At 39.9% G+C, this 17,362-nt stretch overlaps 4 protein-coding genes across 8 annotated transcripts; 1 reads left to right on the forward strand and 3 right to left on the reverse strand.

Moving 5' to 3' along the window:
* Positions 1-478: 478 nt before the first annotated feature.
* On the reverse strand, positions 479-3,027 carry LOC131132616 (dynein light chain 1, cytoplasmic-like). 2 transcript variants are annotated; one of them, XM_058078405.2, is made up of 3 exons: positions 2,861-3,027; positions 2,040-2,183; positions 479-1,923 (listed from the first exon to the last, which is right to left on the reverse strand). In XM_058078405.2, exons 2-3 carry the CDS (start codon positions 2,169-2,171, stop codon positions 1,786-1,788), a joined length of 270 nt encoding a protein of 89 aa, XP_057934388.2. In that variant the 5' UTR covers positions 2,172-2,183; positions 2,861-3,027; the 3' UTR covers positions 479-1,785. The 2 variants fall into 2 exon arrangements, with proteins under 2 accessions (XP_057934388.2, XP_057934387.2); XM_058078404.2 differs by having other exon boundaries at positions 484-1,923; positions 2,040-2,186.
* A 1,603-nt stretch (positions 3,028-4,630) lies between these two features.
* LOC131132615 (serine/arginine-rich splicing factor 1-like) lies at positions 4,631-7,062 on the reverse strand. 4 transcript variants are annotated; one of them, XR_009130407.2, is made up of 6 exons: positions 6,569-7,062; positions 6,133-6,293; positions 5,884-6,056; positions 5,527-5,810; positions 5,190-5,285; positions 4,631-4,914 (listed from the first exon to the last, which is right to left on the reverse strand). XR_009130407.2 is itself a non-coding variant. In XM_058078402.2 (4 exons), exons 1-4 carry the CDS (start codon positions 6,760-6,762, stop codon positions 5,604-5,606), a joined length of 735 nt encoding a protein of 244 aa, XP_057934385.2. In that variant the 5' UTR covers positions 6,763-7,062; the 3' UTR covers positions 4,631-5,603. The 4 variants fall into 4 exon arrangements, 1 of the variants encoding a protein (XP_057934385.2); XR_009130406.2 differs by having other exon boundaries at positions 4,631-5,285; XR_009130405.2 differs by having other exon boundaries at positions 5,190-5,810.
* A 2,380-nt stretch (positions 7,063-9,442) lies between these two features.
* On the reverse strand, positions 9,443-10,998 carry emc6 (ER membrane protein complex subunit 6). The gene is made up of 2 exons (XM_058078599.2): positions 10,804-10,998; positions 9,443-10,096 (listed from the first exon to the last, which is right to left on the reverse strand). The coding sequence occupies exon 2, from the start codon at positions 10,061-10,063 to the stop codon at positions 9,731-9,733; it is 333 nt and encodes a 110-aa protein (XP_057934582.1). The 5' UTR covers positions 10,064-10,096; positions 10,804-10,998; the 3' UTR covers positions 9,443-9,730.
* A 251-nt stretch (positions 10,999-11,249) lies between these two features.
* shpk (sedoheptulokinase) lies at positions 11,250-16,496 on the forward strand. The gene is made up of 7 exons (XM_058078597.2): positions 11,250-12,230; positions 12,315-12,456; positions 13,166-13,340; positions 13,409-13,561; positions 13,659-13,834; positions 14,143-14,343; positions 16,063-16,496. Exons 1-7 carry the CDS (start codon positions 12,093-12,095, stop codon positions 16,494-16,496), a joined length of 1,419 nt encoding a protein of 472 aa, XP_057934580.2. The 5' UTR covers positions 11,250-12,092.
* The last annotated feature ends 866 nt before the right edge of the window (positions 16,497-17,362 follow it).

The raw sequence follows: 17,362 nt of genomic DNA on the forward strand, positions 1-17,362 counted from the left end.
CAGCAAAAATGAAAAAAACTTTTACAATAATACTTTCAGTACAGAAAGTAATTTTTACAAGAATAAAGTCAAAATACTAACATAAAAATGTCACAATATGATGAAAAAGTAACACCTAGAAGAGAATAGTGTCATATTGTGGGGGGAAAATAAAACTGTATGCACCATAAAGTTGAGATCATCAAAAGACATTTTCAAGGTTCCAAAAAAGCAAACAAAACAAATAGAGTTTAAATAAAATTTCTGTAAAATTAGCTTGCGCAAAAAGTTACAAATGTTACAAAGATAAAGTAAAAATATGATGGGAATAAAGTCATAATTAGGAGAAAAAATAAAACTTGAAGCAGTTTAAGAATATACATTCAAAAACTGAAGAAAAAAGCAAATTCTAATTTTACTAAAATATCAAAATATCATTTTAGTAGCATAGATTTGAAATATTGAATAATAAATACTTTTTTAAAGTGGAAATACGAGAAACACAAAATATAGTATATATTAAAAAATAGTTATAATATGAGAATAAAGTCATAATACTATGAGAATAAAGTCAGCGCTAAACTAGATAGAAATGAAATAGAAAAAGAAAGTTGAAATATTTGGAACAAAAATGGGAAAATGGACGTTGATTGTAATAAAAAGTTTAAATATATACGTATGTAGTATGTAATATATTAATGTCATGAGTTTTTAAAAAAAAATGTAATTATAGCTTGAAGTTGACATTTCACCTTAAAGCTGGACAGCAGAAATGGATAAAACAGCTATAATTTTAAGAAAATAAAAATAAAAATTACAGAGAAAAAGTATTCTCATTGAAAAAAAAGTGCAATTTGACAAGAATAAACTCATGATATTGTAACAAAAATTTACAAAGATAATTTCTAAAAGAAAAAGCTGCAATATTTGGAATATGTAAAAGAAAGAACAGAACAGGTGTGGGGGGAGGGGGAAAAAGAACAAAAACTGAAGTTCATACTTTTTAGGAGAAAGATGCCAAGATGCTGTTTTTTTCCTTGGAATATTCGAAATTTGGGGTAATATTGGAATATATGGGGGAAATGTCATTTTAGCAGAGTCGGAATATTAAGATCATGTAAAAAAATAATTTTAATAGCAGGGAGTTGCAAAAGAACCTTGGTTCGGGTAATAATCTGGTTGGCAAAAAAGTTGGCATTTTTGGGAAATTATCTTGGGGAAAAATTGTCATATGGGAATAAAGTCAAAATATTACAAAAATTTAAATTGACAAATATTTATGAAGTGTTATTTGGAAAATTAAAAAGGGAAAGAGTGACATTGATATTAATAAGGCTTTTTTCAGCTATACAACAAAGCTAATATACAGTTTTTGCTTGGAATATACAGTATATCATTTCTTAGCATATCTTCATGTGTTGCATCCTTTCCCCACTTAAGATGTTGGACACGTCTGAAATAGATGATGAATGCAATTTCTTCAATCATTCAGTTGGTGCATTGAAATGATTGATACGAGTCTTATTAAATCCCAATCTGCAGTACCAGGAACATCTCACACAGCTTCACGTTTAAGGAAAACTGGTTTCACCATCACTTTTTTTTATTCCTGCAGATGAGTTGAATCTATAAAAAGTTGCTCGTTATCAATTAAACACCCAAGTGAAATAAATGTGCAATGTCCACATGTCTGTCACTAGACGCTGAAACACCTTCTCCGTGGTCCCCGCCAGGAGGGCACGGCACCGGCGTATTCCAGGCTGACGAGGTGGTGCAATGTACTTTGTGGGTACATGGCAGAGGAATTCAGCCCGACTTGAAGAGGAGGATTGCCACCTGGCCGAGGTAGAAGTATATGAAATGCTTGGTCTCGTGCGTCACATAGCTGCCAAAGTTCCTGCCCACGATGCAGTGCCACGTGGGGTTGTGCTTCTTGTCAAACTCCTGCCAGAGAACGCATCAGCATCAGTATCATCATCACCATCATCATCATCATCATCACTCAGTCGATCAATCACATGCTGAACGCTGAACGCGAATGCTTAACGCACCACGCCTACCTTCTTGACGTAGGCGGCGATGTCCTTCTCGATGTTGTACTTTTCCAAGGCTTGCATAGCGCAGTCCACCGCGTCCTGCTGCATTTCGTCAGACATGTCCGCATTCTTGATCACCGCCTTCTTGTCACTCATGTTGGCTTTTGGCTGCTAAAAAGAAGAAGATGATGACAACAACAGAAGTTTGATACTCAGCAGATGCAGCAATCACTGCATCAAGTACACCGGTTTTATACCAGGTGTGTCCAAAGTGCATTGGCAGCATGTGAAACCTTGTAAAAATAATAATAATAATATAACAAGAAAAAACAGGAAAAGCTGCAAGTCAAAATATTCAGGAAAAAGTTGAAAATAATGTAGTATTAAGTTGAAATATTAAAAAACTTTTTATAAAGTTTTTCTCCTTGGTCATTTATGTCAGACCATATCCCATTTTCGTGTAATCGGATCATGGATAAATTGAGCCAGGATAGCAAAAACATCCCATCTTAATCCCTTACCCACATCGACAGTTTGTCGACACAAACGGGCGAAACTTGTGATTCGACTCCATGGTTCAGACAACAACAAAAGGTAAAATACGCAGTCAAGGTATATATTAATGATTAGCGTGTGAGGAAGTAAATCATCTTGATGGATTTGACTGCCCTCATTAGTAAAAAAATAATGTATCTATAATAATAGAATTGAGACTCAGTCCAAACCATGCACACAATGAGCATAATTAAGCAATCAATGTGTTATCCAGGTAAAGGTGAGTTGGTGTGAGGCGGAATTAAGATTGTAGCAGGTTATATCATCAACTCGCTCACAAAAAAACGTACCTTTCCGAAGCTCTAAAGCATAAACGTCACACCATCAGTGTCGGGAAAATTGATAAAGCACAATGTGATTTTTGTGCTTGCCACCGGCCTTCGCTTCCTGTCTGCTCGCTGATTGGCTGGCGTCTTGGGTCTTCGTCTGGGTGGTACCACTTTTCACTGGCTCACAGCCGGCCGCATCTTGTTTCCACCCATAATGCACCTCGGTCACCACATCGATTCCCTTTCCTAACTCGAATTCTGACGCGTGAAATGCCTCGATTTCTCGATTCACTCGGCACGAATGCGCGGAAATTTGCACTTTCGCGCAACTTGTTAGGCATTTAATCGCCCTGACATTCTACCAGGATTTCTTTGGAAATTATTTAGCCAACGGAAGCATAAGTGGGTAAGTGGACGAGCTAACGAAGTCGAGTACACGTGAGTCGGAAGAGTAAAAAAAGATTCGAACGACTCGTCCATCACTCGTGCATCTCAACGTCCAACGTGATTGGCTAGAGGGAAGACATCGGTTCCATTTGAACAGTTTGCGACTAAAACATCCAATACATCGCTGGGGGGGTATGCTGGAGCCTATCCCAGCTGACTTCGCGTGAGAGGCGGGGTACACTCTGGACTGGTGGCCAGCCAATCACAGGGCACATATAGACAAACAACCATTCACACTCACATTCATACCTATGGACAATTTAGAGCGCGACTAAAACTGCAACCTGCAAAACGTAAAAACTAAGAAAGCCCCTCCCTCCCACCCTCCATACTAGACACACACAATCACCTTTAAAGGATACAATAACCTTAATATTTGCTATGGAAATAAGCTATGTCAAGAAAAAAGTACATCTCATCTATGTGATATAAAAGCCTATTAGTATGAACTTTACTCTTTTAACTCCATTTGTTGTGTAAAATTTAGCAAACATGTTTTCTTGCTTACAACCTTTTTCCTCATATTTGGACTTTATTCTCATAAATATACAGCTGTTTTTATTTTCCAACCATTTCAACTTTATTCTTGTAATTTGGACTTTGTATAATATTGTATTGAACTTTTAGTGCAAGATAATTTTACAAAAAATACAACTTTGCTTTGTTTCTCATACTTGTTTTTTTTTTACTTCAGCATTTCAACTTTTTGCTACTAAAATTACATTACATTTGAAGCGGATTTTTAAATTTTTGGTGTTTTGTGCCACTGCCCCCGCACTCCAAAATAAACATGTACTGGGACACTCTTGGCTTACAGTGTCAAAAGCTGGATGACATTGACGACCTGGGACAAATACAGTAAACGTAAACATTTAAGATTTTCCTGTCTTGTAGTGAGAAAGCATTTACAGTAGTTCTCAGACAGGAATAAGGAGGTAAAGATGCCTGTAGGGGTGTTATTTCGTGTATACAGGGCTCTATTAATGGTAAAACACGTACTTAAATCAACACGTTTTAGTATTAAATCTTATTTGACAGGAATTCACATAACTTTCCAACTAACCGTGATAAACAAGAAATGGCGAGAGTGAAACCACTGACAGAAGCAATAAAAAACAGACATATGGCCTGTGTTTTAATTTTTATTAAAAGAGAATAAAGCTCTTATGACACCGGAGACTCTACGTAAGAGAAAAAAAAGGTCTTTTTTTTTTTAGGAAAAAGCAGCTATAAGAAGATACAACCCTCCCTCCACCTCCCTCCCTCCCTTTACCGTCTGGCTCCGTCCTGCACCTCCCAGCCTTCCTGGTTCTCATCCAAGCGCTTCCTTTCCATATGAATTTATAAAAAAAAAAAAAAAAACACAAGACGGCCACTAGTTATGCATGTGAGGATCCATAGAAAAAGTAACGCTAAATGTTTTTGTCAAGCCGAATTAGGTCAATTTCTACTACAAAGATTCCGGTTTATGAGCACAGGGCTAGACGTGGGAGTCTCTCCCGGTAAAAAGAAAAGAAGAAAAAAATTGTTCCAATGCTCCTGCTCCATGTATCCATCCTGATGCCTAAATCCTAATTCCTGATCCGGCTCCGGAATGGGTAGGGGGTGACAATGAGCCCAGTCCAAACCTTAAGAATACCAGCAGAACCAAAGAGAAGGAGGAAAGTTAGAATCACACCTTCGCATGAACTTAAAAACATCTACAATTTATGCAGCTAAAGAGGGTGTTCATTTAAACCTACAAACATCACCCTCTGGAAAAAGAGAGAGAGAGAGAGAAAAAAAAACTGAATGCAGAAACTTTGGGTCTCCGAAGAGAAAGGAGTATTGCGGTACGCCATTGTAAGTGTAAAACATTGAACAGCCTCACAACAGACATTTTGTAAAGGCACAACCATCATACCATTGCGTGCCACATATGTTTCCTCCTCCTTCTCCTCCTGCTTATCCTAATATGAACTGTTTCCTCTCTTCCCATCCTATCCTGCTGCTCTGAACTCTACAGAGAGACACACAAGAAGGTCAGCAACATATGCTTTGGAGAAGTCAAAGTAAAGCATAGCGCAGGGACAGCGGGCAGCATCACAAGGCGCAGGAAAGAAAGAGATGGCTTGGGGCGGAAAAAAGGAGGAATGGTTACACAAAAAAAAGATACCCAGCACACAGTGGGGAGGGGTGGGGGGGGTGGCAACAGAGCATCAAAGGTGGAACACAGAAAAGGTAGCGTCAACAGGAAATACATGAGATCGTTTGTGGCCATGTGTCAGATTTCCTCAGAGGCACAGCTTCTCCATGTGACGGGTGCCAGGCGGCGCATTTAGGTACGGGAACGAGAGCGGGAGTGGGAACGAGAGCGGGAACGGGAGCGAGTGCGGGAGCGCCGCGGGGAGTAGCGCGGTGAGGCCCGGCCGCGGCGAGGTGAGAAGCTGCGTGATCGGCTCTTGCTTCGGCTCCGGCTGCGGGAGCGGTCGTAGCTGGGGCTGCGGTGGCCGTCCATCCTCACGCGAATGTACGCCGTCTCGCCCTGCGTCACACAAACGCAACACTGAGCTGTCTGTCGGACAGTCTCATCCCTCCACGTCTAGCTTTTCACCTACCTCGTGGGAGCGGAACTTGCTGTTGTCCAACTTGTGGACAGCGTAGGTCATGTCCTCTTTGCGCACAAACTCGACAACGCCACTGCCATCTCGGTTGACGTCGGCGTAACAGACATCGCCCGCCTCTCGCATGTGGTCCTTCAGGTCCTGCCAGCTTCCGCTAGGGGGGAGACCTAACCGGAAAAAGAAGACATCAGTTTAAGTCGGTGGGATTAGAACAACTAACCTGCAGAGGAACACGCAGCCCACCTGACACGATGACCCGGTACTCTGATCGCCGAGAGGGTGGTCCGTATCGTCCTCTTGGGGGACCTGCAGCGCCACCTCTGCCACTACGGGGGAACTCCACACGCAGTCGGTATCCATCGTAGTCATAACCATCCCGCCCGAAAACAGCATCATCTGCATCCCTGTGGAACACACCGTACGCTTCTTTACATTCTGCTGTGCATACAGAACACACTTTTGCTACTTATTGCAAAATGTGGTATAGTGGGCCAAACTGCAACTTTTATTCGGCTATAATGCAAATGAAAAACACATCAAGAAGTTAGAAAACATGATTTTGTTATTTTTGTTATATTAGCAGAACTGGGCTCATTTTGATCAGACTCGAACCGTTCTAAAAAAAAAAAAAGCAAATTGCTTTAAATTTCGATGGAACTTTCAACCCCTTGGCGGTTACCTCGCGTCCTCGAACTGCACGAAGGCAAACGGCGGTCCTCCTCGTCGGTTTTTAAGATCAATGTCGCGAATGGACCCGTACTTGTAGAACAGGTCTTCGACGTCCTTGGAGCGGATATCGGGAGGGAGATTCCCCACGTAGATGCGACAGTCGTTGCTTCCCGCTGGTCCGCGAATAATGCCTCCTCCAGACATGTTAGCGCACAATGGGACTGCTAGCGTGGAAGTGGATGGCTAGCTAGCTAGCTGGCTAGCTAACGTGATCACTGGTCTCTTGGCGGACAAGCGTGGTTGTGGTATTGTCTTTTTAAAAGCTACTGCTCTGTCGTCTTTCCCAACAACGCCGTGGATATTTACCTACAAGCTGGTCGCAGTAGAAGTTAAATCATTCAACGAGTTAATGCAGAAAAAGACCAAACACTCCACCGAGCGCTAATTCCCTCAAGGTGCTCGTCGCCACTTTCCGCCAACACCGACTTCTTCTTTGTGGAAGGATTTAAAGGTGGTCTGCAGTGATGCGGGATACTGCCACCCACAGGAGGAAATATGAATTGCAACCCTCCATGTGAATGGTAGTCCAAAGGAATAAACATAAGGTCATCATCCAAAGCGGTACATTATTAAAAAAAATATTTTAAAAAAGGAAAAATTATAAAACATCAGCAGTAATTTTACAAGAATAACGTCCACATATTAAGAAAAGTCCTAATTTTATGAGAATAATAATGATATTTTGTAAAAAAATAAAATAAAATAATAATAATAATATTGTGAGGAAAAAATAACCCCAATTTCATACCACGGAGTTAAAATTGTTTTGAAAAACAAATTTAAATGAGTTTTTTAAGATGTAATATTATGAGAAACAAACAAAACACAAAAACAGCATTTTTGGAAACTCATCTCGGGGAAAAGTTGTGATATTGTGGGAGTAAAGTCCAAATATTATGTAAATATCGTCATGATTATATTATTACCAGAAGAAGAGATTTGAAATAGTTGGGATAAAAAACACCTGCAAAAAACAGGTGCAATTTTACAAATTTTTATGAATTAGGTCAAAATATTCAAGAAAAAGATGGATTCCAACAAGAAAAAAGGCCCCACTTTACAAGAATAAACTTGTAATAAACTTTATTTGGGGATCCAGTATTTACAAAACCAACCACTTGCTGCAACAGTTAGCACGCATAGGGCACACTGATTTCAGCAGTAGTGCCAAGCTGACAGACGACTGCCGGAATTTCTGCGACTGATACGGCTGGAGGGGGCCAGCAGAGGCGGGCAAACCTTCTTTTCATTCAAGTTTTTAGTTAATAATGTGAGAAGAATAAAAATAAACGCATTGTGAAATACCAAAGTTGTGGATACCAGCATTGTCTTCATGTTCTGGTAAAACAAGCATTTTGGCTTTATTTGGCTTGAAATAAGCTATTAAAATAAATGTTCTGAAAATTGTAAAAGTACAAGAGAAAACCTTTGTGACCCTTAATAGTACATTTAAACTGCATCTATGTGATCGGTATTGGTATCGGCTTTCTTTGTAGCACTTTGAAATTTCTGTAATGTAAAGTGCAATATAAATAAAATTTATTATTATTATTATTACTAACCACTCAACAGCCATGTAGCCCATCCCTAATAATAACAACAAAAAATGTAGTTGTCTACTTCGTGTGGTGAAGCGACATAATGACTTTCTTGTTACACAGCACGTACAGTGCACAGTGACTTCCGGTTCAGTGCAAAGTAAGCTTCAAAATTAAACCATGGTAGTTCGAGCATGGATTCTACCACAGCTACTAACAAAATTCACTCATTTCAGTCATTTCACATGTGCCAAAGTTCATTGTCATTTTAGTCAAGACATACAACCAAATTAGCATAGCAGCTTTCTTTAATTAAAGTATAACATACAACATGAAAGACAAGAATCTATATAAAAACACGCACAAACTGTGCAAGCTTCGTCTCCTCAACCAGCCAAAGGTAATTCATCGCTAGTCAACTATCACTATCAACTTTAGCATGAGAAAATTAAGCTTTATTATATATATATATGAACATATATATATAAGTTATATATATTAAGTTTCATTAATTCATTTAATACCAAAGACGCAGTTATACGTTTTAATAAACCCAAGCGCCCAATCCCAACAACATGTGTATAGTGTTTTTTAGCGTGAGCGGAAAATAGATGTGATGATGCAACTCTCCACTAATGCATGTGACTACAGAGCAAAGTTAAGCCATAAAAACGGCCACAAGGTGGCAGAAGTGCTCTTGGTAAGAGCTCAGGAGGGAAAAATAACATGACAGGAAGGAGGAAGTCAGAGCGTGTTGTGTGCAGGTTATGTGTTGTAAGGAACTATTAAGGCCTGCACACACATGTACACACAAACATACACACAGTTCACTTCCAAATGTTGAAAGTGGAAATAGTTCATAGTGTTATATCTGTAAATAAATCATTATAATGTAAGACCACCAGCTGTGGATGTTTTAGACATCAGCTGTCACAAAAGTAAAACATATTTGTGTCAAAGTTAAATGGAGCTGGGTCTCTCCCTTTTGTAGTCGGGAACTGATATTTTCCTAAAACTTACCTATGTTCTAGTGCTGATTACTAAAGAACAGAAAAAGGTAGAAACAAACTTTTTTTGTCTGATGAAAGACGGGAATCTAATCTGTCTTTTGCTATGTTCCGTGTTACAGTATATAACCAGAGAACATATTCTGTGTGCCATTGAAAGACCACCCAAGGTGTGCACGCCAATAGTAAAGTAAAAAAAACTACTGTATTTTTAAATGATCATCTTCACAATGATAAGTAAAGCAGAAAGATGTAAAATGTAAAGATGACTTACAGAAACAAGTTGTACAGAGGTATTTATTCCAATTAGTAATCACATTTCTTTGTATATTTAAGAGTATGAGTATTGTACATAATGTGCTCCAGTCTATGTTAAATAATCAATGGGCATGGTCATAAATGAAGAGGCCTGTGTGAAACCAAAGCCACAGTGTGGAGTAGTAAGTGTGGAATTATGAACGCGTTCCTCGTATACATCAGCAGGTCATAATAGAATTAAATTAGAACTATGTTTGGCTCATCTACAGATCAAATAATGATGAATGAGTTAAGTGGGGTTAGATGGCTCTAGTACACGTGCACCATTCCATAAAGGAAAGTCCAGAAGAGGACGTAGGTGAAAAGGCCTCCAACCAAGCCCCCGGTGAAGAGCAGCCGCCTGGATTTAAAGCATTTGTTCCATCGTCGCCCGGCCTTGAGGATGAGCAGCAAAGACAAGAGGAAGGAGGACAGCAGATAAAAAATGAAGCCATACAGTCCCGTCAAACCCAGGATGCCGGCTGTAGCTCCGGAGAGCGCTGACACGGACGTGCGGCAATAGTCCAGCACCGCAGCGTTGCCCCTCATGGCCACTTCGCTGATGAACTGTGGTCCTTCTCGTTTGGCTACAACTGCTGCCATTTTGGTTCGGGGGTTGCCGGTCACAGGAAGATGCTGCAGGGATTGCAAGGTGGTGACAACCCAAAACTGGAAGGGACAGCCCATATATACAATATAAAAGATCTAGGTCTATATGTTAGGGCTGCCAATCAATAAATTACATTACTATAATGTACTAATGTTGTGTTGATGTGTCGAAAATCTTTCCCAGTGACTAGCTAGTGCGCTGCATGGTCACACTGACAAGTCCCCAAATAGCTGTCCTCGGCTGTGCCTGCCGCAAACTAGCACTGGTAGTTTGTATTTTTAAAATGTGCGGCAGGCCACAAATGGCACCTGATCTTCAATTTGGACACACTTGCTTTACACAAAATCTTTCCCCTTCTCCATATCTAATCGATGTCATTACTCATTCAAATATTTTGCATAAAGTACTCACACTTGTATGTGTAAGTACAAAAAAACAAAAGTCAGCAGATAATTAAAAGTAAAATATGATCTAATGAAAATGCTAAGCTGTATCGTAAAGGATCATCACTTGGGGTTGTTAGCTAGGAAAAAATAATGGGACTAAGATTACTTCACATATTTATGCTGCAGACAACAAATTTAAACATCAAGGATGTTATGATAACCGAGCACCATTTTGTATACCTATTTGTACCATATTCGAACAAACGTTCATTGCATCGCTAGTGTAACCATGCTAACACTGCTCTGCCGTGAAGGGCTGCTATTGCTAAGCGACGTGAGATTCTTACCCGAGGTAAACGAAGGGCCTTCTGTGCTCCTCTAACAGCGCAATTACAAACGCATCATCGGTAAAAAACTGCCTTGTCGACTTGAAAATGGAACAGCTTGAATGGCGAAGGAAACCCACATGTATTTTATTGTGGACAACACTCGTAGCCAGACAACGTCCATACTATTCGCAAGGACTTGTGGGTAAGAGCAGCAGAGTCATCAAAAAAAGGAGGATGTTGATGTTGCATTCCAGTCGCAACGAAAAGTAGGATATTTGGCTTATTCACATATTGAAAAGTGTTAGCAATTTTTATATAGATATTTTAAAGGAAGAAATCAATATAATATTTGTCAACTGCCAGAAAAGCGTATATAAATTATCCGCCTCTTGTATAATACTGTGCTGACGAATTATATTTTTGCGCACTGTTGTATTTCACTTGAATGCAGCACGAGAACGCGGAAATGTGCCAAGTGGAGCGCCGGTAACATTGTTCAATTTGTTACATTTATCGTCCAATCGACTTCGCGAATGATTATTCACTCCTGTCACGTAACAAGTCTACAAGTGGGAGGCATATTATTGTTGTTATGATATATAATAGATGTAGTAAGACAGCAATGGAGTACCGAATAGTTCCAGAGGGTGACAGTAATGTACAAGCACATTTCGGTGGCCACGCAGAGTTGTTAAAGAATATTTTAAATGCATAGCGTTACGTAATGGTTATGCAACTATGTACTAGTAATGTAAGTGCGTCATAATATGTAGAATACCTAAAAATATTTATTTAATTGCTATTGTAAACGAGGCCACTGTAACAGTAGGAATAGTTTTTGTTGTTTGTGTTTCACACGGGCATCTTGAGGTGACGGACGGAAATTCAGCGTTAGGCTGTGGATGTGTACCCATAATGTGTACACAGTGGGAAATAAAGACAAAGTGAGAAAGAATAATGCTTTATCGCCCAGTTTGTAGAGTCAGGAGACAGAACAAACTGACACAGCTACGTACTTACAATTTTACTTATGCCGACTGAGAGCGGTCCGTTAGTGCGTTCCAATTCGAAGTATGGCACAATGCAGTGAGCCGTCAGTACCCGGATGTTGTACTCGCCACACTGGCAAGGTAGCAATTGACAGTTCAAAATAAACAAAGTGCACATAGTGTACATGTTGATGTGTACTGAAGTGCGCCAGGTGAAACACAGTCTACAGTAGGTGGCGTAAAGTCACAGTTGCAACCCCCCAGTAAACCAAAGAAGAAGCAAGCGTTCCGAAACAGACGTGTCCCTCCCAAGTAGTCATGTCTTCTTACATTCTGGGGTTGGATCTGGGCACCACCTCGGTTAAAGCGGTTTTATTAGAACGGAAGTCCAGGGCTGTTATTGCAAGTCAGAGTTTACCATCTGCTTCTGATGTAGCCGATTGTAGCGGACTACAAGTAAGAGCACTGAAACACTTCCCTAAAAACACGTCACGTCAACACCCGCTTCTTGTCTGGTAACCTGATGTCCTCCATGCACAGGCCAAGGAGCAAGACACGATCCGGATTATTGACTGTCTGAACCGGTGCATCGGGCTGCTGCCAAGGGACAAGCTGCAGCATGTGGACAGGATTGGGGTATCGGGACAGATGCACGGTGTTTTATTTTGGAAAGCCAAGAGTGGTAAGGACTCCATTACATTATGTCTTTTATTTTTGAGGGTCATTTTAGTCATTTCTCATGATGAAATGAAGCTATAAAACAGATTAAGCTAGGCTATACTTTGAGCCGGTTTGTGTACATTATAAAAAAATATTACTGTAAGGATTATTCCTTCTGGTCCTTGCAGTTAATTGTACTTTGACATGGAGAACAGTTAAAGATTAACTCCATCACAGGCTTTGGACAAGTTGCTTCACCAGTGATGCCCAAACTGTGGCATGAGGACCATTTGTGGCCTGTGGATGTTTTTTTTATTTGCCCACGGAATGTTAAAAAAATGTAAGAAAACAAAACAAAGCAAAATTTAAAAAACAATGCACAAATAAAATCAAAACATTCAGAGAAAAAATAAATAATAATTTAATTTAATTATTTATTATGTAATGTATTATAATAATTAATAAATGTGTGATATTATAAGGCCTATTAACACAATTTTAGTAGTGTAAAGTTGAAATATTTGAAGAAAAAAGAGAGAAAAAGTATTTTTTTAGCTGTAATATTATGACAAACAAACAAAATAAATGTAAATTTTGTGGGAAAAATTGACAATAAAGGCAATATTTGATGAGAACAAAGTGATAATTACAGGAAGAAAAGTACAAGAAGAAAGCTGAAAGGTGCGTTAAGAAGCAGCGCTGTGATGATGACAAACACAGTGGCTTCGCAGGTTGCGATTGGTCCAGCGGCAACTTCTTTACAGCCCATGACACCAGCCGGCTGATCACCTGGCAAGATGGCCGCTGCAGCAACAAATTCCTGTCTTCCCTCCCGAAACCGGACTCGCATCTCAGCGTAGCCACAGGATTTGGCTGTGCAACCATCTTCTGGTACATTAAGCACAGGTGAGCAGAACACACAAGTAATCGGCGTTGTTTTTGTTTTCCTTTGGATTAGAAACGTCTTTCTGCAGGCCCGAGTTCCTGAAAGACTTCACAGTTGCGGGTACCATCCATGACTATGTGGTGTCCATGCTGTGCGGCTTGGAGACATGTCTGATGACGCCTCAGAATGCAGCCAGCTGGGGTTTCTACAACACGTCTACCTGCCTGTGGAACGTTGATATGTACGTACCTGTAGTATTAATACTTTGAGTACTAAATGCATGCTATTGCTGTGAGCTTGTTACACATATCAGCTGTCTGTGTCTGTGCATGTTCTAGTCTGAAAGCCGCCGGCTTCCCTTTGCACCTTCTACCTCAGTGTGTCCCCTCCGCTGAGCTGGCGGGCCAAACGTGCTCCGACTGGCATGGCATCCCTGCTGGTACGCCAGTAGGTGCCGCCCTCGGAGACTTCCAGTGCGCCGTCTACTCCTGCCTGAGTGCACAGACAGACGCAGGTGAACCAGGAAGTGCTCTCTCTCTCAGGCAGGGCTTCATAGAAATACAGCAGGACTGCAATCTATGTGTGGCTGGTTAGGTGTCTCATGTAATGACGGCGTAATTGGTCGTAACGCAAAACATGAACAGCACAACAAATATGTTTTTGGGGAGTGTTTTTAGATGGCCGAAGGAGCGATAAAAATCAGGCAAAGGCTGCCAATGGCCCCCCGGCCACACTTTGGACACCGCTGTGTCGCCCTAACACTCCATGTCCAGTTTTGTTTGAACGTCTGACACTCCTGCACGTTTCTCTCTCCCCTCCCAGTTCTCAACATCAGCACCTCCGCCCAGCTGACCTTCGCCATGCCAGCTGACTTCAGACCTCCCGACTCTCCTCAGCCGGACTCCTCCACCACCTTCTTCCCGTACTTTGGCTCCTCCTACTTGGCGGTGGCGGCGTCACTCAACGGAGGCAACGTGCTGGCCGCTTTTGTGGACACGCTCGCTGGTTGGATGAAAGAGTTTGGTATGTGCTTTTATTCACCGTGTATCAACAAAGGGGGATGGGGGGGGGGCATCGGGTGCAGAATTGCCAAATTCCAGGTGTGCTCCAAGTTGGAAGCTCTCGGTGGGAAGGAACAAGAATATTTCATCAATTTATTGTCGTCATGTTGTGGGAGGTTTGTCTGTTAGAAGGGCCACGTATTAATCATTTCCAGAATAAATGATTACTAAATTGTAATACTAAATATTATTCAATTGTAAATTTACCACTTTTTTTCTCATGAATTAAAAACTTTATTCTCATAAATTTATGACCTTATGCCCATAAATGTATGACTTTATTTGTTTGAATATACAACTTTATTCTTGTCAATTCACAGCTGTTATTGTCATAAATTAAACTAATCTGAAATTTATTCTTGTAAATTTAAGACTTTATTTTTAGTAAATTTACAGCTTTTATTCTCATAAATTTATGATTTTATCATAAATGTAGCACTTTATTCTCATACATTTATGACTTTATTTTTGTAAATGTATAACTTTATTGTAGTAAATTGTCAACTTTATTCTAGTAAATTCACAGCTTTTATTCTCATAAATTTATGATTTTATTATCATAAACGTACCACTTTATCCTCATACATTTATGACTTTATTTTTGTAAATGTATAACTTTATTGTAGTAAATTTACAACTTTATTCTTGTTAATTCACAGCTTTTATTGTCATACATTTATGACTTTATTCTGATAAATGTACAACTTTATTCTTGTAAATTTACAACGTTATTCTCATTAATTCACAGCTTTTATTCTCATAAATCTGCGGTTTTATTCTCATGAATTTATTACTTTGTTTTTGTAAATGTATAACTTTGTTCTAGTAAATTTACAATTTATTCTTGTTAATTCACATCTTTTATTCTCATAAATTTATGACTTTATTCTCATAAATATATGACTTAATTCTCATAGGTTTATGGTAATAAAGTTGTAAATGTATGATAATTTATAAACATTATTCCCATAAATGTAGTTTTAAATGTATGAGAATTTATAAACACCATTCTCATACATTTACAACATTATTACCAAGAATTTATGACTTTATTCTATTTACAACTTTATTACCATACATTTATGAGAATAAAGTAATAAATGTATGAGAATTTATAAACATGATTCTCATAAATTTACAACATTACCAAAAATGTATGATTTTATTCTCATAAATGTTTGACTTTGTTGTAGTAAATTTACAACTTTATTCTTGTTAATTCACAGCTTCTATTGTCATAAATGTACAACTTTATCCTAGTAAATTTATGACTTCATTCTCAGAAATATATGTAAATAATATGTAATAAATGTACAACTTTATTCTTATTAAGGTTATGGCTTTTTTGTCTAAAGTTTGCAACTTTTTTCTTCATAAATTGATTGATTGATTTTTTTCCCATCTAAATGTACACGTTTTTGTGAATTATGACATTTTAATCATAAATTATCATAAATACTTTATTATTGTAATTTTCTGACTTTGTTTCTGGTAAATATAGTAGAATGTTTTTTCTCCTACTTAGTTCTTGTAAATGTCTGACCATTATGGGAAATGTAAGAGTATTCTTGAAAATGTCCAACTTTACTGGTAAAGTTTGCTGGTTTGCTGGAACTTTACTGGTAAATGTAATGATGTGATGATCAGATGATGTGGTAAAAGCCATGATGTCATGTGACAGGTGTGGAGGTGAGCGAGGAGTCGCTATACGAGAAGATGATTGGGTGCGCCCTGAAGCAAGAAAGCAGCGATCTCCGAGTGAGTCCGACCATCCTGGGCGAGAGACACGACCCTTTCAGTCTGGGTCAGGTGACCAACATCTCTGCCTCCAACCTCTCCCTGGGTCATGTGACCCGGGCGCTGTGCCGCGGCGTGGTAGACAACCTCACCTCCATGATGCCCGCCGAGCGTCTGCGGCGGGCGGGGGTGAGCAGGATTGTGGGCAGCGGGAGCGCCCTGGCGCGGAACCAGGTGCTCAGACAGGAAGTGGAAAGAGCATTCATGCAGTCGGTGATCTACGGACAAAATGCCGACTCCGCCGTCGGCGTGGCGTTGGTCTTCTGTGACCGACTCGGATCCGCTGAGGATTCCTGTCCTGAAAGGATGCCAATTTGATATTTAGTAAAGATAAGCCAAGACGGTTGTGGAAGGATAGAAGGATATATGTCAGGAAAAAAGCTTAGTCTTGGCTCTTTTTTCTCCATTTTAATTGTCAAATTTCTGGATTTCACTTCTCCACAACCATTTTACACAACTTTATTGTCTTTTCTTTGTTGTTTTTTCTCATTTTAAAGAGTTGATGAATGAGGACAAGGAGAGAGAAGGAAGAGTAGAAGAGGTGTCTGCCGTGGACCAGGAAGTAGCAAAGATTGGTAAACAGGAAGTGAGAAGAGCATTGAAAAGGATGAAGAGCAGGAAGGCCCTTGGTCCTGATGGTATACCTGTGGAGGTATGGAAGCGTCTAGGAGAGGCAGCAGTACGATTCCTGACTGGATTGTTCAATAGGATCTTAGGTGGTGAGAAGTTGCCTCAGGAATGGAGGAGAAGTGTGTTGGTGGCCATTTTTAAGAACAAGGGTGATGTGCAGAGCTGTGGCATCTCCAGAGGTATAAAGCTAATGAGCCATACCATGAAGTTATGGGAAAGACTAGCTGAAGAGGAATGAAGATTAGCCGCAACAAGATGGAGTATATGCGTGAGAATGAGATGGACCCAAGGAGAAGAGTGATGTTCAGAAGAGATACAGAAGGTGGAGAATTTGAAGTACTTGGGGTCAAGGAGGTGAAGAAGCGTGTGCAGGCAGGATGGAACGGGTGGAGGAAAGTGTCAGGCGTGATGTGATGGAAGAGTTTCAGCTAAAATGAAAGGAAAGGTATACAAAACCAGCCATGTTGCTTGGTCTAGAGACAGGAAGCAGAACTGGAGGTAGCAGAGATGAGGATGCCGAGCTTCTCATTGGGAGTGACCACGATGGATAGGAT

Source organism: Doryrhamphus excisus, linkage group LG1 (assembly GCF_037039965.1).
Source record: "Doryrhamphus excisus strain RoL-2023G ecotype Guam linkage group LG1, RoL_Dexc_Guam_v1.1, whole genome shotgun sequence".
Taxonomy (NCBI): Eukaryota; Metazoa; Chordata; class Actinopteri; order Syngnathiformes; family Syngnathidae; genus Doryrhamphus; species Doryrhamphus excisus.